Genomic DNA, 27,953 nt, shown 5'->3' on the forward strand with positions numbered 1-27,953 from the left:
GATTCTAAGTGAGGCCACAGTTAAGTAGAAAGGCTTCCTTTTAATTTCTGAGAATTGAGAGCAGGCTTCGCCTTAGGAGGGGTGATGGTCTCCACTACCCGAGTCAGGAGGGTTAGGGCCACAGCACACGGGGCCTAGGCTGTAGCTGAATCTGTGAGCATCTGGGGGAGGGGAGGGCCCTGGAAGCAGAGAAGGAAAAATCAGTTCCTGATTTCCAACTGGGAGTTCACAGCTTCTCAACAGCTCCACACCCAAAGGACTAGGAAGTTGGGCTTTTTGTGCATTTCAAAGTCCTGCCTGCAGGGGAGCAGTTTATAGGTGGAGAGACTTGGCTGCCTTTAAAGGTGTGTCCTCCTGATGCAGCTGGGACTCCTCCACGGAGATCTTGTGAGAGAGCTCGCTAGAGGCCGAGGTGGACGGAGCAGAGATGGCGGGGTCTCAGGTAAGCCTTGTGTCCCAGCTTAGAGGCCGCAGTGCCTTTTTGGCCCGAAATTCCCTGCATTTGGAGATTGCAAGTGTTGATTCCTCTAGCTCTGATATTTCTGCCTCGTGGTTTCACTTATTGTTAAAAACCTTTTCAAATCTAATACCCGAGGCTCGATCTTAGAACACTTCTCCCCCATGTCTCCAACGGGGCTTCCGATAAGCCACCAAAACTGTATTTATATTTTATTTTTGGAGATCGTACGGGGGATGCCCGGGTGGCGCAGCGGCTTAGCGCCTGCCGTCGGCGCCGCGCGTCATCCTGGAGACCCGGATTGGAGCCGCACATCCGGCCCTGCGTGGAGCCGGCCTCCCTCCGTGTCGCTGCCTCAGTGTGCGTGTGTCTCAAGGATAAATGAATAAAAATCTTTTTTTAAAAAAAGACACTCCTTTAAAAATACCCGAGGTAGGGCCGCCTGGGTGGCTCAGTGGTTGAGCGTCTGTCTCCGGCTGCGGGCGTGGTCCCGGCGACCCAGGATCGCGTCCCACGCCGGTTCCCCTCCGGGAGCCAGATTCTGCCTCTGCCTGTGTCTCCTCCTCTGTGTGTCTGGTGAATAGCTGAATAAATTCTGTAAAAATATTTAAATATGGGGATCCCTGAGTGGCTCACACTTTGGCGCCTGCCTTTGGCTCAGGTCGTGATCCTGGAAACCGAGGATTGAGTCCCACGTTGGGCTCCTGTGTGGAGCCTGCTTCTCCCTCTGCCTGTGTCTTTCATGAATAAATAAATAAAATCTTAAAAAAAAATGTATATATATACTAGGTATTACAAGACAGTGAAAGTATGTGACCGAAATTTGTATAAATCCACTGTATTCTCATAATTAATATTCTAAACACCTCAGGAACAACAATCCTCTTGATGAAGTTTTGGGGAAGTTTTCAACTATATTTCACCTATATCTCACTAATAAAGTTTTCACCTATGTTAGGTGAAGTCCTGCGCCAACAGCCAAGAAAGAATTCTTGAGACGTCCTTTGGTGCTAAATGGTGGTTCTATTAAAGCACAAGGACAGGGCCTGCGGGCAGGAAGAGTCCCCAACCTGGGCCTGTGAGGGGTGGCTGATTATTCACCTGGGAGTTGGGAGGGGTTTGAGGATAGCATACTCTCTAAGGAATTCTGGAAGGAAGGTTTCCAGGACCTTGAAGGGGCTGGCAATTGTTGGGAAAAGGCCACGTATACCGTCTAATAAAACCTGAGTATGAGCCCCTTCAGATAGATAACTGTGGGTCATGTGCTGGGGGGATGATCGCCAACACCTACCTTGGGTGTCTAGAAATAAAGGACATTTCTAGAGAATTTTCAAAGGTTAAAGTAGACTTACAGGCTCCTGGGGGTCAGGCAAAGATTGCCTTTTACCCTACGCAAAGTGTGACCATCAAGACCGTTGAGTCCAGAGAGGAATGTCCCTCTGCCTGTTTCAAGGACTTGTCAATGTGCAGGCCCTGGCTCATCATTTGTCCTCAGCTAGCCCTCTGTTCCCCCATCTCTTTAGGCACTGCTACTAGTTTGTTTCCTACAGTTAATGTTACCTTCCTTTCCTTGGCTTGCTCCTCTCTGCCAGACTTCTCCCTATAAAATTCATACTTTCCTTCTTATCTTTCCTAAGGATCTTAGGTTTACTGAAGGATGTGCAGAAACTATCACATTTAAACAGGAAACTTCTGAATTTCTCTGGCTTCTAGTTTCTAATGAGAACAAAAGCAAAAGAATGTCCCCTGATAAATTCTTGAGATGGGCAGAGTGTGAGAGGACTGAAGGAATTCACAACTGCCTTAATGTTAATGCTTTGTTAGAGGCCAAAAGCAACTTTTGTTTGGCAATAGCCAGACCTCCAGGATCCTGTAAGTCTTCGTTAATATATGAAAGTCTCTTTAGTCTCTTTAGAAACTCCCTTTATCTTTGCCCCCACCTTAAAAGTATATAATGATTGGCCTGCCTTTCTTTCTTTCTCTTTCTTTTTCTTTTCTCTTTTTTTTTTTTTTTAAATGATTAGCTTTTCAAAAGGATACCTCAGGTCTTTCTGCCCTCCTGTGGTCCTGTTCTTATGTCTTAACAGAAACACCTTTTGCAACAAAAATGGATCAGCATACCTTTTTGATCCTTAGCTCCAAGCCCACATCACATTAGCTTCCAATGGACAGTGAAGGCTCTCACCTTCCTGTAGTGAAATATTTACTTCTGGGAGTGGAGGCTCTCAATCAGACCTCCATCTGGTGGGTTTCAATGTTACTCCACACTTAGTGTCATGGTTAAACTTTTTTTTTTTTTATATATATATATTTATTCCTCAGAGGCACAGAGAGAGAGGCAGAGACATAGGGAGAGGGAGAAGCAGGCTGCCTATGGGTAGCCCGATGCTGGACTCCCCCTGGGATCAGGACCTGAACCAAAGGCTGATGCTCAATCACCTATCCACCCTAGCACCCCTAGAGTTTTATTTACTATTTACTTCTATTTCTTTTTATTTATTTATTTATTTATTTATTTAGGATAGTCACAGAGAGAGAGAGAGAGAGGCAGAGACACAGGCAGAGGGAGAAGCAGGCTCCATGCACCGGGAGCCCGATGTGGGATTCGATCCCGGGTCTCCAGGATCGCGCCCTGGGCCAAAGGCAGGCGCCAAACCGCTGCACCACCCAGGGATCCCTACTTCTATTTCTTCTATTTACTTCTTTGTAATAAAACACACACACACACACACACACACAAGAATCACATAATTGACCTATTTCACTGTCTTAAATCCTGAAAGATTATAGAACTACAGATAGAAACTATACCCGTGTGTGGATGTCACAGAAAGGAAACTTGATTTGCTGCCTCACAGATCACTGAGAATAACTTCCTAAGCAGAGACTCACAGAGCAAGGGGGAAAGGTTTCCTGTTGTTTAGGGTTAGGCTGGATATTTAGAAAGAGGGGCCTCGTCATCGTCTGTAGAACTGGGCAGAAACCCCACATGCATCTGAAGACAGCACTTCTACACATACTTGGGTTATATAACTGAGGTTTGTGCTCCTCCTTGCTGGAGACTTTGGTAATAAATGAGGTAAGAGACATTTTTGGTTACTCCACAGGTTACTGTTTGTTTCAACTGTAGAGGGTGAGTCAGGGGTTTAGCTCAAATTGGGCTGGTCCAGGCTGTTCCTCAGGGGGATGTAGTTTTGGAATGTTGCTGAGGTCCAGAACCTTGAGGTCTTTGGTGCAAAAACGTGTTTGTATTAAAGATGAGGACAGGACCAATGAGTAGAAAGAGTTGCAGCTGCTGCAGCAGCCTGCTGCCTGCTGGCTCCAATTGCCCAGGGATTGTGAGGAGCAACTGATTACACATTCTGCTGTTGGGGCAAGTGCAGAGTAAGGGAGTTCCAAATGGCTTTTCATATGCTCAAAGACACTCAACAGGATACAATGGCCCCGTTACTGTCAAACTAAGGTTGTTTGTCCCTCTAGGAAGGTATTCACCTTGAGAAAGTTGAGGACTTCCTCCAGGAGCTTTATACTCTAACTGACTCAAGTATTTGTCAGTGGACTGCATTTTACAGGGCCATTTAATATTATATACCTTTCTTTCTGCCTTTTTTTCCCACCTCAAGATCAGTCCTTTCCTTTTGGTGGATAGTTTCTGTTTCCATCACAGGAGACTCTGCCCATGGGGTGTTTTGCTGCAAGTAAAAGATGTGGTGGAAAGAGAGGTTAGTAAATGTGGGACCAAGGTTGGAGGGTACAAGCTGGTAAACACCTGAAGGTCAGGTCTTGGGGTCTAACTGATGACACTAATTCCCTCCTTCATCACTTGGGCCGTAATGAACTCTGCCTATGACCACTTGGTAATTGGTATTTATTGCAGAGACTGCTGACATTCAGGGATGTGGCCATAGAATTCTCTCAGGAGGAGTGGACATGCCTGAACCACACTCAGCGGAAACTCTACAGGGATGTGATGTTAGAGAACTACGGACACCTCCTCTTCTTGGGTGAGGATCACTCCTTCCAGATTTTCCATACCACACTCAGGGTTTCCTTCCTTCTTTTGAAGACTGTCTGTCTCTTGGAAGATTCCTCTTTGAATGACTGGAATGTGGATCTGGGCAGTAAAGGGAAAAAGTAGTGTTTTATAGACGTAGACAAAAGTCTTCAATTGCTTCCTTTCAGCTTTAATTTCCTCTTCCTCAAGGTAACATCATCACTTCTGTAGATGCGTGGGAATTCTGTACAGTGAGTGGCAGAAAATAGTACACTCCGTAAGTTAAACTCCAACTTACACCTTTTATTCTTGTGTCTAGTACTTGGCTGTGGAGGACAATTCTGAACACTGCACATCTCTCCTGTGTGTTCTAAAGGGGCAGCTGGGCAACAGCCTTCAGGAAATCATTTTCTTGAATCTACAGTGTCTTTTTTTCTTCTCTACTGAGTACAAGAGTGGATTGAAAGTTAGCATCACCAACAATACTCATCCCTTTTTTCTAATAAACAGGTCTCATTGTGTCAAAGCCAGACCTGGTCTCCTTTTTGGAGCAAAAGACAGAGACTTGGAGTGTGAAGAGAAAGAAGAGAGTAACCATCCATCCAGGTAGGTGGAAATGAATGAGGCAGATGACAGAGGTGCGGTCCACATGTGAAGGGGGAAGAGAGACCTTAAACTGTGGTGGGAGTAGTTCTCCTTGAAAGGATACACTCTTGAGAAACCTAGTTTATATTTTTCTCCCTGTCACAGAGGGACATGTGCTATCCAACATTATCAAGCTCTTAGCTTCTCTAAGGATCCTCCTTCAGCTCCACTGATGGTCCATCACTTCCACAGGGAGGGCCAGGAGACTCCCCTGGGAGTGGGAGGGTCTCCATAATCTGAGAGGTTCTCCATTGCTGTGAGGGTCCTGGGGAAGTCTCCCTGTTTCTCAGGATCCATAGCCTTAGCCCTTTGTAAGTTCTGTTTTGCGTCGTGAGAAGCATGTCGGGGTAGTGGTGGGCATACTGGGGTTGGTGCAGAAATCCTGGGAACACTGGAGACAGGTACCACGTTTTCTGGCTTATGCATTCCAATGTTATGGAGGCTTTAATCTCTATTGTACAAAATTGACACTCAGTAATTTCATCAGATAACAAAGCACCTCCCTAAAATAAGAAAATCTAATTCTTTATTTCACTTTGGAAGTTAGTTTTTCTTTGTATGAACTGAAATTAGGATATAACAGTGTGTTCCATTCCTTAGTGGTGAAATAATGTAATGTATCTGTTTGTATCCTAGAATTCCTACCTAAATTAATGCCATGGGGGAGCTAGAACATTTAGACCTTAGAACTTGAAGCCTATAATAAATTCTCAATTTTTACCTTCTTTCTTAATACTTGCATCATTGTATGAATTTGTCTTGTATGACAGGAATTTCTTTTTATTTTGTCAAGTGTGTTTTCACTTTCTTATTAGTTATATATGAGATTCATCTGTTATTTATTAGATCAAAAGTTCTGATATGACATGGGCATGTGAGGTAGAGGGATGTCTGGGTGGCCAGTCAGTTGGTCCCAGGTCAGGATCCTGGAGTCCTGGGGCTCAGCCCCTGCCATTGGGCTCCCTGCTCAGTGGGGAGTCTGCTTCTCCCTGTGCCCTTCCCCAGCTGCGCTCTCTCTCTCTCATTCTCTCTCAAATACATGGATAAAGTCTTAAAAAAAAAAAAAAAGCAGTGAGATGTAATTCGTATAATTCCTGTATTTTAAAGAAAGTTTTGTTCATAAATGTAATTTTACTTCAGTGACAATTAGTCATTGGATTTTTCTTCTACTTTCCTTGGAATATATCTAAATTTAATCCCAAATATGTATTTAATGTATAGTGGCCTTTAGCATATTTTGCAACATTCTTGGTGTTTATTTAGAAATGAAGATGTTGTTTATTTCCTTGGTTTTAAGGAGTGGGTTGTGGCCTTAAATTCTCTGTTCAAGGAGGGATATATTAATAAAATAATACATTTGTATAATGCCTTTTTAAGTGGTTGTTCATATGATTTTCACTTACAGCTTTTAATGATTGATTTTATTTTATTTTTTTATTTTTTTATTTTTTATAAGATTTTATTTATTTATCCATGAGAGACAGAGAGATAGAGATAGAGAGAGAGAGGCAGAGATACAGGCAGAGGGAGAAGCAGGCTCTTTGCAGGGAGCCTGACTTGGGACTCGATCCGAGGTCTCCAGGATCACACCCTGGGCTGAAGGCAGGCGCTAAACTGCTGAGCCCCAGGCTGCCCCTAATGATTGATTTTAATGAATATTCTTTATAATACTGTGGTCAGTGAAAACCTGCCAATAATTCATGCTTATTTTTTATGATACATAGATAGAGTTTAAAATTAGTTTTATAGAAAGTTTCCTTGAGAATAATGCATCTGGGGTAGCCCAGGTGGATCAGCAGTTTAGCGCCGCCTTTAGCCCAGGGCCTGATCCTGGAGACCTGGGATGAGTCCCGTGTCGGGCTCCCTCATGGAGCCTGTTTCTCCCTCTGCCTGTTTCTTTGCCTCTCTCTGTGTGTCTCTCATGAATAAATAAATATATATATATATATATATTTTTTTAATTTTTATTTATTTATGATAGTTACAGAGAGAGAGAGAGGCAGAGACACAGGCAGAGGGAGAAGCAGGCTCCATGTACCGGGAGCCCGATGTGGGATTCGATCCTGGGTCTCCAGGATGGTGCCCTGGGCCAAAGGCAGGCGCCAAACCGCTGTGCCACCCAGGGATCCCATAAATAAATATAATATTAAAAAAAAAAAAAAAACAGAATAACGCATATGTTTTTTTTTTTTTTTGGGAATGATTTTATTTATTTATTTCTTCATGAGAGATGGAGAGAGAGGCAGAGACACAGGCAGAGGGAAAGCAGGCTCCATGCAGGGAGCCCCATGTGGGGATGTGGACTGAATTCTAGGACTCCAGGATTACACCCTGGCCTGAAGGCGGACGCTAAACTGCTGAGCCACCCAGGAATCATGTATTTTAATGCATCTTATTTTAATGTAGCTTTTCTATGGTTAAATTTTGTCTTATTCTGGCTTTGTAATTCCATAACAATGTGCTTCCTTTTGTCTGGGATTTTCCACTACATTAGTTAGTTGTGGTTTTGGTTTTACTTGTGTATTTAGTTACACCATGACCATTCTCTTTTTCTTTAATTTTTCCATAAGATTTTTTATCTATTCATTTGAGAGAGACAGAAAGAGCAAATGAGAGCATAGCACAGGGGAGGACCAGAGGGAAAAGGAGAAGCAGAGTTCGCGCTGAGCAGGGAGCCTGACCTGGGCTCAATCCCAGGACCCTGGGATCAGGATGTGAGCTGAAAGCAGACACAGAACCGACTGAGCCATCCAGGTGCCCCAAGGATGACAGTTTTCAAGTACAGAGTTCAGAGACCATCTGAAGGATTGTGACCATGATCTGGCCCGAAATTAAGAGTCTGATGCCTAACATGATTCCTTCCTCTGCTTCAGCTCTGTAGTCTCTTTCTTGTTTGAACAAACACCCACCCTTTGTCTGAGCAGCCACGACAATGCATCCAGAGGGTGCTGTCGTTCCCTCTGCCTCCATGTCATGCGTGCCTCCTCAGGCAGCAGCCAAGAATCCAGATCCCTGAACCTACAGGTCACTCTTTCTCTCCTGAGGAGAGGTAAGAGTTTTTTCACAGGTTGGCCTTCGTGTGTCAGGGAGGGTGAGCTGCTGCTGTTGTGGGCAAGTGTCACAAACTTTCTTAGTGTCTTTGATGTGGCTCTTCTTCATCTGTACCTGCCTGGGGGTGCTGTGTTTTCCTAACTGGCTTCTGGAGCACTGAAAAAGGTAATTTGGTCCATTTTTGTTGTCATGGAAGAGCAAATCCTGGTGGTTCCTATGTCTCCAGATTCATCTGAAGTGCTATACTGGGTATTCAGTTTACACATTAGAATTTTAACATATATACATGTGTGTTCACTAAGTGGGATGTCTTGTTTTAAATCTTTTAGTTGTGGAGATGCCTGGGTGGCTCAGCGGTTGAGCGCCTGCCTTCAGCCCAGGGCATGATCCTGAATCCCGGGATCGAGTCACACATTTTGCTCCTGAATGGAGCCTGCTTTTCCCTCTGCCTGTGTCTCTGCCTCTCTCTATCTCTGTGTGTCATTCATGAATAAATAAGTAAATCTTAAAAAAATGAATAATTAATCTTTTAATTGTGTCTTTCCATAACATCCAGGGTTGTTGGCCAAGACAGGCGAAAAAGATTCATTCCATAGTAGAGTGATAGGGGAGGATGTGGAATCTGTAGTCCTAAGTTTTTATACTTAATGAATGACTGGGAAAGATGGGGTCATGGAGGGCAGGAGGGATGTGATGATGGATATAAGCATACTGGGACAGTTGCCCATAATGGAGTCTTCACTGCCAGAAGAGATCAGAGATATAAAACAATTGTTTGAGAATCCCACTTTAATTCTGTTATATTTGCAGAATTATGTATTTGAGTGCAAGGACCCACATCCACTTTTAAACCTATTATTTTCTGAAAGGACTTTTGGAAATTTTGGAAAGTGACCTAGTCCAAAGTAAAGAAATTACTTTGAATGAAAATAATCATTCAAACCATTTGACATATAAAGTTGGATAAATCATGCACTGAAATATTTCGGAAAGTCAAACACTTAAAAATTAAGATGAAAATTCTAAATGTGATTGATTTGAGAACTCCTTTTCAGTGGATTCATTGTTCTCCCACCAGCATGTAATCCCTCCTTATTCTAAAGTCTCTAATTTTGATAAACACAGGATGGTCTTTATCCAAATATCACTGTACAGTAGTTGCCACATAATACCTAATTTGATACAAGTATTCATGTGTTCAGAACTTTGGAAGATCTTCAGTGAGGACTTTATCTTCCATAATTACAGAGGTTTTTATTTTATTTTATTTTATTTTATTTTATTTTATTTTATTTTTTATTTTATATTTTATTTATTTGTTTTTTTTTTTTTACAGAGGTATTTATTTTTTAAAAAGACATTACTTATTTGAGACAGAGAGCACAAGCAGGCAGAGCGGGTGGGAGGGCATGCTGACAGAGAGGAAGAAGGAGACTCCCTGCAGAGCAGGAAGACTGGCGGCAGGGCTTGATTTCAGGACTGGATCATGACCCTACCTGAAGGCAGATGCTTAACCAACTGAGCCACCCCGGTGCCCTTACAGAGAACCAGTATAAAAGTAATAAAGGTGGGAAAGTCTAATAAAGCTCAAATCTCATTGTATATCCTGTACCCTCGCTGGAGAAAAGACTTCTAAATGTAGCAACTAGAGCAAGGCTTTTAGGTTGTGTTCAGCACTCAATAGCAGAGATTTTATAATAGAAGAAAACTTACTAATTTCTAAAATGCGGCAAAGCCTTTAACTACCACCCTAAGCTTAACAACCTAACATAAGACATAATGAGGGGATGGCTGACAAATGTACAACAAAATTTGACAAAAACTTTTTGCGAAACTACAAACTTTGTGAACAGAGAGGTACATAGTGGAGAGATGTGCATAGTGGAGCAGAGGGTGCATAGTGAGGGGAAGCCCTTAAATGTAAAGAATGTTCAAGGCATTTAATTCATAACCAGAACTATTCAACATGAGGTAATGCATCCTGTGGAATAACTTAGAGTTGTTAAGAATAGTGTCCACATCTATGCCTAGAACTGCACTCTTATTGAACATCAGTAAGATAACAAAGCATACTGGGCAGAAACCATAGAAATATGGGATCCCTGGGTGGCTGAGCAGTTTAGCACCTGCCTTTGGCCCAGGGCATGATCCTGGAGTCCTGGGATCAAGTCCCACATCAGGCTCCCTGAATGGAGCCTGCTTCTCCCTCTGTCTATGCATCTGCCTCTCTCTCTCTCTCTCTGTGTCTCTCATGAATAAATAAATAAAATCTTAAAAAAAAAAAAAGAAATGTAAAATTGATGCAAGACCTTTGGTTTTACTACATACTTCAGAAAAGAAACATCTTTATAAAGGATAAAAACATTAAGGACATAAATAATTGGTAAGTTGTGAAATGGAAACGAAATCTAAACATCAGAATTCACAGAAGAAAGCAGTAAGTCAATATCACTTTTCACGCATGATCTGAAATCCAAGTATTTATTATAGAGAAAAATCCAAAGTTAAAACACACAGATCACTCACATCTCAGCCTTGGACAATGCAAGTGTTAGGGGCACCACCTCTTTACAGTTGAAAACCTGTGTGGGTCAGCCCCGGTGGCGCAGTGGTTTAGCGCTGCCTGCAGCCCAGGCGTGATCCTGGAGACCCTGGATTGAGTCCCAGGTCAGGCTCTCTGCATGGAGCCTGCTTCTCCCTCTGCCTGTGTCTCTGCCTCTCTCTCTGCATCTCTATGAATAAATAAATAAATATCTTTAAAAAAAAAAGGAAAAGAAAACCTCTGTGTATATTTTGAGTGCCCCAAATAAAAACCATACCTGTTTTTTCAATAGAAATAACCTGTTGTTGACCTCAGAAGCCTCACCTAGAACATATACAGTCAATCCGCATTTTTTGGTATGTTACCTGTATTATTTTTGGTATTTTTTTATAATAATGTTAGCTTGAGAATAGAAAATATTAAGTGAAGAGAAAACACATTTACAGTACTCTCCTGTATATATATATATATATATATCTCTGCTGTTGAAACCCGGTATTCAGCGGTCCTCTGTATCTGTTAATATCCCTGTCAGGATGGAGAGGAGATGGTTGTCTGAAGAGAGATAATTATTTTCGGTGTGTCTCCTGTTTTCTTTTGACCATATTTGACATTTTTGCATGGCAGATGTTAATTTTAGTCTGAAATCCTCTCATCCCAAGGCTTTATCGTTTGTGTACATGTAAGATGATTTGGTGGCTGCTGTCTCACAGACATGCAGGGCTCTGGTATGAGGGGGACTTCATTCCTACCTACTTTAACATGGAAGATTAAGGACATTATAATGTACAGTTAATGAAGAAAGTCCACATGGAGATGCTGCTTGTGGCTGACCTGTAAGTGTGATCGAAGTCCCGAGGAAGTAAGTGTTCAGGGCACCTTTCCTTGCATTAAAGTACGACAGAGAAACAGTCTGAATTTTAAATAGTGTTTCCATTTGCATTTTAAGGAGAATAGAGTGGTAGTTTATTAAAAGCTGGATGTATCTTCATGATAGCAATTGATACAAGTCAAGAATATTAGTTATGCAGTTGAAATAATGAGATTTTCACAGGTACCTGAGGGATGTAGAGCTAACTCTTCCGTAACCTGTATTTTTTTAAAGATTTTATTTACTTATACATGAAAGACACACAGAGAGAGGCAGAGACACAGGCAGAGGGAGAAGGAGGCTGCATGCAGGGATCACCTCCTGAGCCGGAGGCAAAGCCCAACCGCTGAGCCACCCAGGTGCCTCCCATTACCTGTATTAATGTCTTGTATGAATTTCATAACTAACTTGAAAAAATATTTAAATAAGTTCCAATTCACTTTCATCTGGATTCATTTCATTGTACAATGTGAACAGAGTGTATTTGGGGAGATCTCAGGAAGCTCAAGGAGAGTATTGAGAGAAGACAGAGACAGAACTACGGTAAGCCGAGAAAGACTGTCAAATTCATTTATGAATAAAGATTTGTGTTAAGCACATTGTGTGTGTGTGTGTGTGTCTGTCACAATATTGATATGAATGTAAGCACAGAGCTTTTTAAAAAAATTTTTTTAATTAATTAATTAATTTGAGAGAGTGACAGAAAGAGAGAGCATGAACAGGGAGGAGAGGGAGAAGCAGACTCCCCACTGAGCAGAGAGCCCAAGGTGAGGCTCCATCCTAGGACTCTGGGACCATGACCTGAGCCCAAGGCAGACCCTTAACTGGCTGAGCCATCCAGGAACCCCAAATAGAGTATTTGTAGGAATCACTTACCTGTGGATAACTCAGGGATGAGCTGTGACTTAGTTCCTGCAGAGGTTATCCAATTTATCCCATAACAGAATCACCAGGAGCACTTGTAAATCTTAGATTGCTGTGTCTATCTCCACATTACCATGTCAGTACTTCTAGGGTACATTCCCCAAATTTCCTTTCTTACACTTTCTCAGGTACCTGTCCAGGGAACCCATTCTGAGAACCAATGACTAGAAGCAGATGTCTATAAGATCCCAGATTCCCCCAGGGAACCCCTTGAGGCCAGACCTATGTGGGCACCCAAGAATCAGCTTGACATTTGGGGAATGCTGGGTGCCCACCATGGGCTCTCTCTCATGGTGGAACAATTGTAGTTCCAGCTGGCCCCTCATGGTGGAGCGCTGTGCTGGCCCCAGGGAAGGTGCATTGTGGTCAGACTGAAATTGTTCCTCTTACCCTTCTAATGTCCCCCTTGTCTCTGTGGTCCAAGGGGTGATTCAGTCTCACTCTTGAGTACTGAGAGTTGCCTAGTGATGTCTATCTCAGAAGTACTGAGGTGGAACTACCTGCTTCACCATGTTGATGATGTCATCCCTCTGTGATAAGTATTTTTTTTTAATGTCTCCTCAGCTAAAAATGTTTCCCTATGTACATGTATGTATATCTGTGTATGTTTATATGTGTGTGTATAAATATGCACATAAATATAGGTTATGCTTATTCTCCATGAAATAGATTATTGAAATCCTGTACATCTGGATCTTCAAAAATAAAACTAATAGTGACCAAGTCCTTTGGCTTTAAAGGTTATTCAATAGGATTTTTATTTTGCCATGCCACGTGTTTGGTTGGTTATCACTACACAGCATTTGTTCCATTTAGTTTTTTTCAATTTCACCCTCGTGTTTTAGTTCTCTCTCCAGAAAATTCCAGTGGAATATATTCGAGCAGTTTAGTGTCACCAGGAACATTTGGTTTATTTGTGTTTAATATCTTAATGAAGATATTGGGGTTTGGCTATGCTACATTTTTTGTCTTTCCTGATACGCTCCCTGTTTTTTTATTCCTTTCTTGTGTTCCTATATGCATTTTAAGAAAATAATTGTACATTTTCTTCTTTTTTTTCTGTGCACAATGTATATCAGTACCATATTGCTTGAGCTAGAAACTAAAGCATTCTTTGAAAATCTCGTCCTTCCTACATTTATTTTTTTATTTTTATTTTTTTAATAATTATTTATTTATTTATGATAGTCACAGAGAGAGAGAGAGAGGCAGAGACACAGGCAGAGGGAGAAACAGGCTCCATGCACCGGGAGCCCGATGTGGGATTCGATCCCGGGTCTCCAGGATCGCGCCCCGGGCCAAAGGCAGGCGCCAAACCGCTGCGCCACCCAGGGATCCCTCGTCCTTCCTACATTTAATTTCACCTTGTCAATATATCTATTTTATGACACTTCTCTTTTTACATCTTTTTATTTCTTTGCTTTTTAGAATTTTTAAGCTTTTAATTTTATTTTTATTTATTTTTAATATTAGCAGGTCAACATTTTTAGGACCCCATTTCTGAGCAATTTCTGCCCCTAAACCAAGGCTTGAACTCCCAAATCAAGAGTTGCATGTTCCACAAACTGAGCCAGAGAGTTTCTCCATGTTGAATATTTTTTTGAAGTAAAGTCACACATTCAGAACATATGTTAACAGCTCAATTGAATTTCACAAACTAAGCACGTCTCTATAAACTGTTGCGGTCATGAAACAATATTATTTGACCTCAAAATATTACTTGACCTCTGCAATTCCTTTTATTTCCTTGGTACCTTTCCACAAGGCTCAGCACTCTTTTAACGCGGAAAGCCATAGATCGCTGTCCTCGTTTTTGTACTTTATATAAATGTAATCAGGCAGTGGGAACTCTTGTATTTGGCTGTTTTTCTATCTATACTTGTGAATTGATCTGTATTCCTTCATGTTATTGTGCATCATTCTTTAGAATGGATCCATCCGATTCCATTGTGTGAATATCAATTGATTACATCATTTTATGGCTAATGGAGGGGAATGATTTTCAGTGCAGGACTGTCATGATAGTACTGGCATGTAAAATCTATAATTTATCTTTTAGTGGAACGTGCACACATATCTGCTGGTTATATACGTGAGATCAAATTGTTGGTAAATATGTTTAATCATGCTCAGCCTTAATACCAAATACTACTAAATACTTAAGATTTTATTTATTTATTCATGGAGAAATAGAGAAAGGGGCAGAGACACAGGTAGAGGGAGAAGCAGGTTCCCCCCGGGGAACCTGATGCAGGACTTGATCCCAGGACTCCGGGATCACAACCTGAGCCAAAGGCAGAACCTCAACCGCTGATCCACCCAGGCGTCCCCATCCACACACTCTCTAAAACTTAGTAGTTTATGTCATTTTCTCTCTCTTTTTGAAAGATTTTATTTATTTATTCATGAGATGGGGGGGGGGGGCGGGCAGAGACACTGGCAGAGGGAGAAGCAGACTCCATGCAGGGACCCCAGTGTAGGAGTCTATCCCCAGACCCTGGGATCATGCCAGGAGCCAAAGGCAGGCACTCAACCCCTGAGCCACCCAGGCGTCCCCCAAGTGGTGATTTTATTTGCTTTTTTGTTGTTGTTACTATGGTCATTAACCTTTTGATAATCTCTTTTTCAAAGTATCTGCTGGGTTATTGTGCCTATTTTTTCTGTTTTGGTATTTTTTTCTTCAGGCTTTATAGATCTATATATAATATATATATTATGAGAATGACTCCTTTTTTCCTTCCCTCACTCTATTTCTGTCTCTTGAGCTTTGATGCAGAGAAGTTCTTAATGTAATCCATTTTGTTGTTTCAACCTTTATGGTTGGTGGTTTTTATCATTTTTAGAAATTTTCTCATGTACTAACACCACACAGATAGAATCCTTTGTGTTTTTCTAAAAACATCATGATGATCTATATAATATCAATCAGAAATGTATTAAGAGTCATTGTTCTCTAGTTTCTGTAGTGACTGAGGTTTTCTATTTTTTCTTTTTTTCTCAACATGACTAACAAATTGAAGTGTATTCTGAAAGTGTTATATTGTGGTTTCTTTTCATTTGCTTTAATTAGTCATTTCTTCACATGAATTAATAGCACCACAGTCTTGGAGCACACTGCCACTGTACACTTTCTCCATCTCTTCCTGGATTTGGGGATGTTTAAGAATCTCAGAAAACCACAGAACCAATGTCACTTTGTTTTTGTTTTTTTTTTAATATTTTATTTATTTATTCATGAGAGGCACAGAGAGAGAGAGACAGAGACAGAGACACAGGCAGAGGGAGAAGCAGGCTCCATGCAGGGAGCCAGATGTGGGACCTGATCCCAGGACTCCAGGATCACACCCTGGGCAGAAGGGAGGTGCTAAACCACTGAGCCACACAGGGATCCCCCCATTCCCACTTTGGATATCAAAGCCTTCAGTGCGCCTCTGTGCTCTGATGAATAATTATCCCTATATCCCAAAGCAGAATGGACTAGAGGCTTTTTAAAAGATTTTATTTATTTATTTATTTATGTTTTTTTCTTTTCACTGTTTTTATTCATTAATTTTAGAGGCTTGACAGTTGCAATAATTTACTTGTTATAGATTGTAGCTGGAATTTTGGCAAACCAAAGCCGTTTTACCTATATCTCTCTCCTTACCTCAATGGAGGTAGGTTAAGTTCTACAGATTTTATTGTCCAACATATGAGTATACTCAACTCATGGGACATTGTCCCTAAAGGGGTCCCACCCACAGGTGACAGCCTCTGGGTGAAAATATTTCTGCCAGGACTTTGCATGCACACATCTTTGGTACGTGGCTAGTGCTGTGTCCATTATGGTACCATGTGGGTCTTCCTTATCTTCCTGATCATTAATGTTAACCCTATGGACTGTTTTTCGGAGGGGGGTTAAAGTAAGGCTTTCAGGTACATTGACTTTTTAATTTTCTTCTGTAGGTCACTGCCAAATGTACAGCAAAAGAGTATGAAGAAAAACATGTTTTGGATAGGGTTGTAATATCTGGGCAGCCCGGGTGGCTTACGGGTTTAGCGCCTGCCTTCGCCCCCGGGCGTGATCCTGGAGATCCTGGATCGAGTCCCACGTCAGGCTCCCTGCATGGAGCCTGCTTCTTCCTCTGCCTGTGTCTCTGCCTCTCTCTCTCTCTGTGTGTCTCATGAATAAATAAATAAAATCTTTAAAAAAAAAAAGGTTGTGATATCTTATCAAAATGATACATTTGCTTTATGGAGCACTGTTGTTATTCTTTGATACCATGTTGTGAGCTTGTGATCTGGACCAGCAGTTTTTTCATCCACTCCAGGCAGAAGCAGTAGGTCAGCTGTATTCATAATAAGATCAACATTTCCTCCCAATCCTCACCTCATTTCGAGCCATCCAAAGAACTTTTGTCCTGTGATCACCTGTTTCATTTCACCTGATCTCATCCATCTTTTATGTCTATATACTTTTAATTTTTAAAAAATATTTTATTTATTTATTCATAGACACAGAGAGAGAGAAACAGAGACACAGGCAGAGGGAGAGGGAGAAGCAGGCTCCATGCAGGAAGCCCGATCCCAGGTCTCCAAGATCACACCCCAGGCTGCAGGCAGCGCCAAACCGCTGCGCCACCAGGGCTGCCCAGTTTTTAAAGGTTTAATATATTTATTTGACAGAGAGCACAAGCAAGGGGTGCAGCAGAGCGACAAATAGAAGCCAGCTCTCCACCAAGCAGGGAGCCTGACATGGAGCTAAATCCGAGGACACTGGTTTCACGACCCAAACTAAAGCTTAACCGACTGAGCAACTGAAGTACCCCTATGTTGTTCTTTTTTTTTCCCCTATGTTCTTCTTTATGATATTTCTTGTTGATGAGTGGTGAACATCTCTGCCCTAAATCCTATGTATTTCCCAATTCTCAGCCATTTTCTTGTAATGAGGCATGATTGCACTGTTTCCAGGATCTGTTCTGCCTGGGTTAGAAGTACAATTTTGTCATCAAATACATGTAAATTAATATGCTTCTGCACAGATTAGGTGTTTCTTCACACATCTCCCTTGCAAGTTCACTACAGAAGTTTAAGGTAGACCTTCATGAGTACTGGGATTTGTTTACGTGGTTGAATGCAACACCCACAGGAACAGTGCAGAAGTGAATGTTATAAGTCACTCAATTCTTCTGCATTGTATCCTGCCAATGATAGCCTTGAAAAATATTTCCTGATGTAAACTGCTTTTTTCAAGTTTTAAAGACTTTATTTATTTTACAGAGAGGGTGTATGTGGATGGGGTGGGAGGGAGAGGGAGAGAATCTCAAGTAGACTTCATGCTGAGCACCGAGTCCAGAGTCTGTTGAGGAACCTGAACCCACAACCCCTGAGATCATGACATGAGCCAAAATCAAGAGTCAGACACTGAACTGCCTGAGCCACGCAGGCAACCCACATTGAATAAATTTTATCCCAGATCCTGTGTCAGGCTAATGAGTGTTTGATGAGGTGGTGCACATCTGGGGTAATTAGTCAAGAGACATGCTGGGGTCAGACTGAGTGGTGGATATTGTTGGGAAACGATTCTGTGGGTTTAAGTTACTCTGTATGTTAAGGATAGAGGCACTGAAAGTGTTTATCCTTAATTGGCTTTCCGCTGCTGTGCGAATATTAAAATGCTTTGAAATATAGTGACAATATCTTACCCTTAGATGGAGGACAGATTTGTTAACTATAGAGGAAAATGGATATCGTCTTCTATGGCAAAGGTTCAGGAAGATATGTTCTCTGCTCCTTCAAGATATTGGGGTTTCCTGTGCTCAGGGTCTCATAGATGCGACACAAACCCACTGCATATGCAGCATCTACATGTGTGAAATGGGGATTTGGAGCTGGCAAGTGAAATTAGCGTGATCAAGAAATTTGTTCTGTTTCATGTGTCATGAACCCTAAGATCCTTGGACTTGAATCCGAGAGTCCTCTGTCTTCTGCTAGCATTGGAAAATTGTTATAGGCAAGCTTGTTCCACTATAGAATATGTGGAACATGGAATTTTTATACTTCTTGGGATTATCCATGGGTTTATTTAAAAATGAAGTTGATGGGCACCTGGGTGGCTCAGTCACTGAGCCTCTGCCTTCGGCTCAGGTTGTGATCCCAGGTTCTGGGATCGATCCCCCGCAGGGAGCCTGCTTCTCCCTCAGCCTTTCTCTCTGCCTCTCTCTGTGTGTCTCTCATGAATAAATAAACAAAATCTTAAAAAATAAAAACATGAAATTGATATTTATGCATCTGTTTCTCCTTTTTATTTATATGTTCACTCTGCACCTATAAGTGAAATCATGTGTTATTTGCTTTTATTTGCCTGACATATCAGCACAGTACTTTCTAGGTATTTACAGTGTCCAGCACAATACTTCCTAGGTCTATTTTCATTGTCATCAATGGCAAGAAACCACAAAAAAGGCAGAAACAGACCCACTCCAAAAACAAAACAGAACTGCTGGTTTCTGGAGTGGAATGGAGAGGGATGATGGGCCAACTGGGTAAAGGGGAATGGAAGGTATAGGCTTTCAGTTATAGAATCGATAAATCATGAGGCTAAAGGATATAGCAGAGGGGATATGGTCAGTGGTATTGTAATCTGGTTCTATGGTGCTAGGTACTCGCTACACTTGCATGGAAAAACATTTAAGTTGCAAATGGATGTCAAAAGAAAGAGTAGCAACACCTATATCAAACAAGCTAGACTATTTTGTTCTTGTACGATGTTTATCCTGCTTTGGTACCAAACAAGCTAGACTATTTTGTTCTTGTACGATGTTTATCCTGCTTTGGTAATGCTGGGCCTCATAGGATGATGTTGAATATGTTCTGTCCATTCCACTATTTGTAAGATTTTGATGGATTGTCATTTATTATTATTTTTTTAATGTTCGGTAGAACTGACCAGCGAAGGTATGTGGTCCTGGGCTTTTCTGTGCTGGGAATTGTTTTTATTCTACATTCAGCTTTCATTCTTGTTATTGGTCTGTGAAGATCTACTTGTTGGGTTTAAGATTTCTATTTCATTCTTGTTTGTTTTATATATATATATAGGGGAATTATCTGAGAGTTTTTTAAGTTATCTGATTTGTTAGTATATAATTCTTCATGGCAATCTATTATCACAGTATGTATTTCTGTAGTTATCTGTTGTGTTTTCTGTCCCATTTCTTGTTTTAATTTTTGAGGCTTCTCTCCTTTTTTCTTTAATGTAGTTAAATTTTGATAATTTTTTGGAAAATCTGGGCATTGATGTCAATGTTATGTTACTGTTTATTATGGTCTCTATCTCTAATTTTTCTTTTTTAGTTCCTTTCTCTACTTGATCACAGCTAAGTTTCTTCTTTTTCTAGTTCCTTGTCTTGTAACATTCAGAAGAAAAGTTGGGGGTGTCTAGGTGGCTCAGTCGATTACACATCTGACTCTTAATCTCAGCTTAGGTCTGGATCTCAGGGTCTTGGGTTCAGGACGCAGTTAGTCAGTTAGGCTTCATGTTAGGTATGGAACCTACTATAATGAAGAAATGAATAAATAAAAGAAAAGAAGAAAGTTGAAACTGCAACTTAATTCAGGCATTTATAGTATTAAAAAAATTGAAAATTGAGTGTGTCGTAGAAAAAATTACTAGAAATAAACAATACCAGTGATAACCAACAAAACAACAAAAAAATAAGGATTCTTCAGGGCTTTTTATGGATGTCATCCGTAAAGAGATAAATTTGCATTTTCTTTTCCAATTTGGATTCATTTAAGGTTTTTTTTCCCATTCAGACTAGAATATCCAGTACTGTGTTGAATAGAAGTGAAATCGCTTTGTTATGATCATGCACAAGAAGCTTACAGTTTTTTTACTATTGAATATATTAGATTTCAGGTTTTCATACCTATATGGCCTTTATTAAGTTAAGGTGGTTTGCTTCTATTCCTACTTTATTCAGTGTTTTTAATAATGAAACATTGTCCAGTATGCTCATATTCTTGTTCTGCAGCAATATGATTGCCATTTTTGATCTTCATTCTGTTTATGTGGAGACTTTAACTTATAGTTTTCCATATGTTGAAGCACCCTTGAATTCCTGGAAGAATTGCCTTTAATTGTGTTGTAAAACGTGCTTTTGATTCAGTGTGCTAGTTTGCTTTTTTATTGTGGACTTTGTATAACTGCGCCTCACAGGTAGTAGTTTGTAATCTTCTTTACTTGTACAGTCTTCCTTTGCCTTTGACAACCTGGTAACACTGGAGTCACAGAGACTATTTTGATAATTTCCCTTCTCTTCACTCCCTGAAAATGTTGGAAGAGATTTGAAATACTTTTCCATATGGCTCCTGGGTGGCTCAGCAGTTGCATGTCTGCCTTTGGCTCAGGGCGTGATCCCAGAGTCTCTGGATCGAGTCCCACATCAGGCTTTGTACATGGAGCCTGCTTCTCCCTCTGCCTGTGTCTCTGCCTATCTATCTGTGTGTCTATCATGAATAAATGAATAAAATCTTTGAAGAAAGAAAAAAGAAGTCCTTTTCCATTAAATCTCTGAATTAGGGCAGCCCAGGTGACTCAGCGGTTTAGCGCCGCCTTCGGCCCAGGGTGTGATCTTGGAGACCCAGGATCGGGTCCCCCGTCGGGCTCTCTGCATGGAGCCTGCTTCTCCCTCTACCTATGTCTCTGTGTCTCTCATGAATAAACAAATAAAATCTTCAGAAAAAATAAATAAATCTCTGAATTATCCAGTGAATTCATCTGGAACAAGACTTTTCCTTATTGGGAAGTTTTAGATTACTTTTTCCACTACTTAGTATTTGTAGACCAATTGTGACTTTTTAAATATTTCTTCAGGAAATATTTAATGGAATCCTGAAATCCAGGTATCTTATATCTATTTTGAAATTTATACACATTTTTGGTATCTCTTTCTTCACATATACTTATCACTTGTCACTTCTTATAATTTGTGTTTTTATGGTATCAGTTAATACAGTCTGCTGTCACTTCCCTTCTGATATTAGTTGGCCTTTTTTTCATTCTTACTTGATTTTGTTAAAAGTCTGTCAATTTTGTTGATCTTTCCTGAAAACCAACTCTTCCTGTTCTTGTTGATAATTTCCTTTTTTTTTTTTTTTAAGTATTTATTTATTTATTCATGATAGAGAGGGAGAGATTGAGAGAGAGAGAGATGCAGAGACACAGGCAGAGGGAGAAGCATGCTCCATTCCATTCAGGGAGCCGGACGTGGGACTTGATCTGGGTCCAGGGCCTCACCCTGGGCTGAAGGTGACACCAAACCACTGAGCCACACAGGCTGCCCGATATTTTCCTATTTTTGCTGTTTCCTCTTCTGTCCTTTTCTGTTAATCTTTAAATTTCCTCCCTTTTGCAAAGTTTGGACTCACGGTACTTTCCTGATTTTTTTTGAGATATAACAAAGTGACTTGTACTATATCATGACAGTACTACAGCTATCTATGAGGCTATGTGGTCAGTACATTCTGTGTAAGTTTATGTGTCCATTTTTGAACAAAGTCCTGATGATTCCTTCTGAGCCATCTTGCTGATTTTCTATGACTGGTTTTTAGGTTATCTATTAGTGGTTGTCAGCATATTCATCTGAGAGTAGTGCGTGGAATAATTTTACATTTTTCTTTCTTGATTTCTTTCAGCCGTATCTTCTCGTGACACCCAGAGCTTGCTGTCAAAACCAAGCATCGAAGCTTCTTTCCAAAGAGTGTCAATGGGTAGATTAAAAAATAATACCATTGAGAATTTACACTTCATGACAGACTGGGACAATGATGGAGAGAGTCAAGGGCATCAAAGACATCATGAAGGACACAACCAAACTGAGACTTCTGCCCATAATAAGAATCTCCATGCCCAACATGGTGAAGGATATAGAACATTATCTGTAACCTCCCTTTTTAAGTCTGCTATTTCCACAAAGCAGTGTGTTTCTGAAAACAAAAACTCAAATCAAATGTTCAAACTTACATATTTAGGGAACGACAATAGTTTGGAAAATCTGGGAAGTTACCTAGTCCATGCTGAAAATAATTATTTGAACCATTGTGAAAAAAGAATTGGATTGACTATTCAGTCAAATATTTCTACAAATCAGAGATTTAAAAATGAAGAACAAAGTGCTAACCAGGATCCATTTGAGAGGTGTTTCACTAAGGAGTCGACCCTACAAAATTACCAGAGCCTTTTCAATGGAGACAGAGTTGCTCAATGCAGTGAATCTGAGAAAACATTTAACCAGGGCTCCAATGTTAGTCCATGTGTGAGGACTCAGCTTCTAGGGAACCATCATGAGGGTAGTAAATGTGGGGAAGTCTTTTATCAAAACTCTAACCTTAGTACACAAAGTAGTATGAATACAGGAGAGAATCCTCATAATGAATGTGTGAGTGCTCTTAGCCAGTCCTCCAATGTTGATGATCAACAGAGAATTTATGTGGGAAAAAAACCATTCAGGTGTAATCAACCTGGGAACATCTTTTGTCAAGCATCAAGGCTAAATATACATAAGACAGTCCATAGTGGAGAGAAAAGTGACATTTGTAAGGAATGTGGCAAAGATTTTGACTTGGACTCAGGACTACCTCAACGTCACGGTACACGTACTGGAGAGAAACCGTACAAATGTGAAGAATGTGGTAAAACCTTTAAAGTCTGCTTAACCCTAAATAGACATAGGCGCATCCATACTGGAGACAAACTTTACAAATGTGAAGAATGTGGCAAGGCCTTTACACAGCACTCAACCCTTACTCAACATCACACAATTCATACTGGTGAGAAACCTCACAAATGTGAGGAATGTGGCAAGACCTTTACAAGGCGTTCATATCTTACTCAACATCACAGAATTCACACTGGAGAGAAACCTTACAAATGTAAAGAATGTGGCAGGGCCTTTAACACTCGTTCAGTTCTTATTCTACATCATAGAATTCATACTGGAGAGAAACCTTACAAATGTAAAACATGTAGCAAAGCCTTTAACCAGCGCTCACTCCTTTCTAAACATTTGAGAATTCATATTACAGGAGAACGTTACAAATGTAAAGAATGTGGCACGGCCTTTACACAGCACTGGAGCCTTATTCAACATCACAGAATGCATACTGGTGGAAAACCTCACAAATGTGCGGAATGTGGCAAGACCTTTACTAGGCATTCATATCTTACTCAACATCACAGAATTCATACTGGCGAGAAACCTTACAAATGTAAAGAATGTGGCAATGCCTTTTACACTCATTCATGTCTTATTCAACATCACAGAATTCATACTGGAGAGAAACCTTACAAATGTAAGGAATGTGGCAAGGCGTTTCACCATCATTCAAGCCTTACTAAACATCACAGAATTCATTCTGAAGAGAAACCTTACAAATGTAAGGAATGTGGCAGGGCCTTTACACAGTACTCGACCCTTACTCAACATCACAGAATTCATACTGGCGAGAAACCTTACAAATGTGAGGAATGTGGCAAGACCTTTAATAGGCCTTCATATCTTACTCAACATCACAGAATTCACACTGGAGAGAAGCCTTACAAATGTAAGGAATGTACCAAGTCCTTTCACCATCATTCAAGCCTTACTAAACATAACAGAATTCATACTGAAGAGAAACCTTACAAATGTGAAGAATGTGGCAGGGCCTTTACACAGTACTCGACTCTTACTCAACATCACAGAATTCATACTGGCGAGAAACCTCACAAATGTGGGGAATGTGGCAAGACCTTTACTAGGCATTCACATCTTACTCAACATCACAGAATTCATACTGGCGAGAAACCTCACAAATGTGAGGAATGTGGCAAAACCTTTGCTAGGCATTCACATCTTACTCAACATCACAGAATTCATACTGGTGAGAAACCTCACAAATGTGGGGAATGTGGCAAGACCTTTACTAGGCATTCATATCTTACTCAACATCACAGAATTCATACTGGCGAGAAACCTCACAAATGTGGGGAATGTGGCAAAACCTTTACTAGGCATTCATATCTTACCCAACATCATAGAATTCATACTAAAGAGAAACCTTACAAATGTAAAGAATGTGGGAAGGTCTTTAGCCACCACTCAAGCCTTAGTCATCATCACAGAATTCATACTGGAGAGAAACTGTAAATGTAAAAAATGTGGCAAGGCCTTTAACCAGCACTCAAGTCTTACTTAACATCATAGAATTCATACTGGAGAGAAACCTTACTAATAAAAAGAATGTGGTCAAGCCTTTACCCAGCACTAACACCTTACTAGTCATCACAGAATTCACACTAGAGAAAAACCTTAACAAATGTAAAGAATGTGGTGAGGCCATTTAATCACTGTTCAACTTTTACTCATTATCAAAGAAGTCCTACTAGAGCAAGGCTGTAAGATTTTTGGATTGTGAGAGACTTTTTTAAGTTCTTTTAAGCTACAAGAAACTTAGCGGAAAATTATCAATATTCTTTTCTTTTAGAGTAGTTTATCCTAACTGTAAGACAGATTGCCCTGTATCTAAAACTGTATACAACGAAATTATAAAATATTCCTTGATTTTACAATGATTAATGAAAAACCTAAAAATTCTCCAATCCAACTGTGGAGGCCGAGAAAATTAAGGCCATTCCACCTTAAGTCCAACGTTAGCACAACTACAGCCATCTCAGGCCCCTGTGAATAAGAGCTGAATTTTACCTTACTTCAGTTACAGTTAAAAACAGCTTACAGCTTAACGCCCTAGAAAGTCCCATATCAGAATGAGAACAGAGCTTAATGCCTTTGAAAGCCACATATCAGAATGTAAACAGAACTTGAGAAATTCCTGCACCCCTTCTGGATGTCGCCTAGACCACTCCATAATACTAAGCTGGAACCCACCTCAGGGTCCAAGTCCCAGTGCCGCTGTCGAGTACACTTGACCCAAGCTCAACCTTCTAAATAAACCTGCATGTGTTTGGTTAAGTGTCGGCTCCTTGGTGGTTTCTCGGATACGTAATCTTGGGGACAATATTAACAAGGTATGCACTGATTTTTATGTTCTTTTATTGTTGTTGTCAAACTGAGAGCAAAATAACTCATGGAATATAACAATAAGAGCTGAATAATCACAGAATTAATGGAAAAGAATAGTTTCACAGAACCACTTCTTCCCCTCATCCTATCACCTCTTGATGTTGATCAAACTGTACCATTGGCCATTTCTTTTTGTTTCTTTTTTTTAAAGCAAATGATTGTGCAGAGACACAGTTATCTTATGTCCAATAGAGGAATGGGGAAGGAAAAAATGAAAGAACAGAGGAAACCCCTTCTTGGTCCGGAGGAGCAGAGTTGTAAAGTAACAGGTTCCCTTTCTACTAGACACCTCTCTCGTGCTGGAACCCATCAGTTGTATCTTTCTCCTCCGTTTTGGAGCTGTGCAGGTGTGTCTTTTTCCTTTATTGGATGCACATCAAATCTTGTGACCTATTGCATTGACAAACCTTACTGTTCACAATAGTTTTTCATTAGTTTATTACATGCGGTATACGCTTCTTCATCTTTAACTGGACTACAAAGCAAACCTGCCCCATCACCTTCAAATTAATATGATCATTGTTCTCAGTCTTGATTCCTTCTTTGGGTTTTTCTTTGGCCATTGAGAGTGCCAGAATCTCCTCGGCTGCCTCTTCACAGAAGTACCAGGTCCCCAACGACAGCACACAAGTAGCAGCAGGACTGTCAGAAGAAGCAACTATGAGAGGATTTGTAAGCACTGCTCAACTCTTATCCACATTAGTTAATTCATAAGAGAGAGTAATGAAATACGTGTAAAGAATGTGGCAAGGCCTTTCAACAACGGAAAACTGTGATTCCTCATCAGAAAATGTATAGCGGAGAGGATTTTACAAATACCACAGATTTGGCAAGCACACTAACCAGTACTCAAGCCTTACCATCTGAGGAAAATCATTACAACATCATTACATCTAGATAAACTTATAGATAGAACTCTGGACTTACTCAACGTCATAGCTATCATACAGGATAGAAACCATAAAGTGTAAAAGTTGCAGTTCCTTTAACTGGAATTCAGTCCTGAATCAATATCCCAAAATGCGTACTAGATTCAAAGCCTACAAAGAGATGAATGAGGAAAGACCTAGTTTTTATATATAGACTTTAGAAAACATCAGAGATTACAGAAAGGAAAGTAAGTTGAAAGACATAAATATTTAGAAATGTACTTATTGCACATCAAATGTCAATAAATGTCACAAATCAATAGAAAGCAGTATATAAGTTACCCTTTTTAGACAGTACTCTACATCAAATACTTACAAGGAATAGTACAAAGTTAAACGTGAGGATAATGTATTATGCTTCAAAAGATACAAGGGATGGATTTTTGCAAAGGTATAATTTCGATGTGCTTGTTTTACACTGACCCTGTGTGAGATTGGTGACTAGTACATATTAATGCATTTTGTACTTTCGAAAATTCATGGATGCCTAGTTGGTATATGAAATTATATGGCTGACTTGCTGCATCAAAGATGAGATGCCCTTCTTCCTTAGGTGGGTCTCATGCAGACCTCATTTCCCATTGAAGATGAACAACATGATTTAGAATATATGAAGAAGATCTAAATGCAGATGCTGTTCATGGTTATAACATTAATGTAAGTTACCATGAAATAAGTTTTCAGAATATCATTCTCCATTAAAACTAAAAAACTTTGTGGATAGTTTAAATAAAATGGTTTGCTAGTTGGTCTTTAAGGACAAAGAGGTGGTAGTCCTATAAAATACTGACGAATCTTGATAATAGCAATGGTTATAAGTTGAATTCTCAACATCAGGTGGTGTGGTTCCAATGAGGAAATCAGCACAGATACCACAAAGGGAGTAGAGAAGGCTTCCGTACGATGGCATACAAATGGAAATTCATATTTCTTAAGAGTTCTCTCAAGCCTGAAAAAGTTTTATATGGAAATTAAGCGGTTAAGAAGTTAAAATCAACTGTTAAAAGAGGTCTTTCTTTAAGCCTCTTGGTAACCAGAGGTTAAAAACCTGTAGTCAATACATAATAGATAGGGAGAAAATAATGGAAGTATACACCCACAGAAAATCACCAAATCACAAAGATAAATAGCAAATGAAGAAGAGAGCAAATATTTCTAAAACAGACAGGAAACGAAAGAATGACAACAGTAACTCCATACTTTAATCTCTACTTACTTTAAATATAAAGGGACTAAATTCTGCAATTAAAAGTTATACCTGAATGGAAAGAAATAGAAGACCCAAGTATATTTTCCTTCAGCCTTAAGAACACAGAAAGTGCAAGTGTGAAAAAAGATATACCATGCAAATAATAACCAGATGAAATGAGGATGGGTATGCTTACATCGATCAAAGTAGACTTTAAGTCAAAGACTAGTAAGACACTGCACGGGTCATTA

General features: G+C 40.3%; 2 protein-coding genes across 7 annotated transcripts in view; one reads left to right on the plus strand and one right to left on the minus strand.

Moving 5' to 3' along the window:
* Positions 1 to 27,953, minus strand: part of LOC112643367 (zinc finger protein 420-like) — a 642,213-nt gene that overhangs the window by 16,581 nt on the left and 597,679 nt on the right. The window lies entirely within an intron of this gene.
* On the plus strand, positions 106 to 27,765 carry LOC112643686 (zinc finger protein 678-like). The gene is made up of 4 exons (XM_049108229.1): positions 106 to 442; positions 4,335 to 4,461; positions 4,962 to 5,057; positions 22,160 to 27,765. Exons 1-4 carry the CDS (start codon positions 428 to 430, stop codon positions 24,649 to 24,651), a joined length of 2,730 nt encoding a protein of 909 aa, XP_048964186.1. The 5' UTR covers positions 106 to 427; the 3' UTR covers positions 24,652 to 27,765.

Source organism: Canis lupus, chromosome 1 (genome assembly GCF_003254725.2).
Source record: "Canis lupus dingo isolate Sandy chromosome 1, ASM325472v2, whole genome shotgun sequence".
NCBI classification, from domain to species: Eukaryota; Metazoa; Chordata; class Mammalia; order Carnivora; family Canidae; genus Canis; species Canis lupus.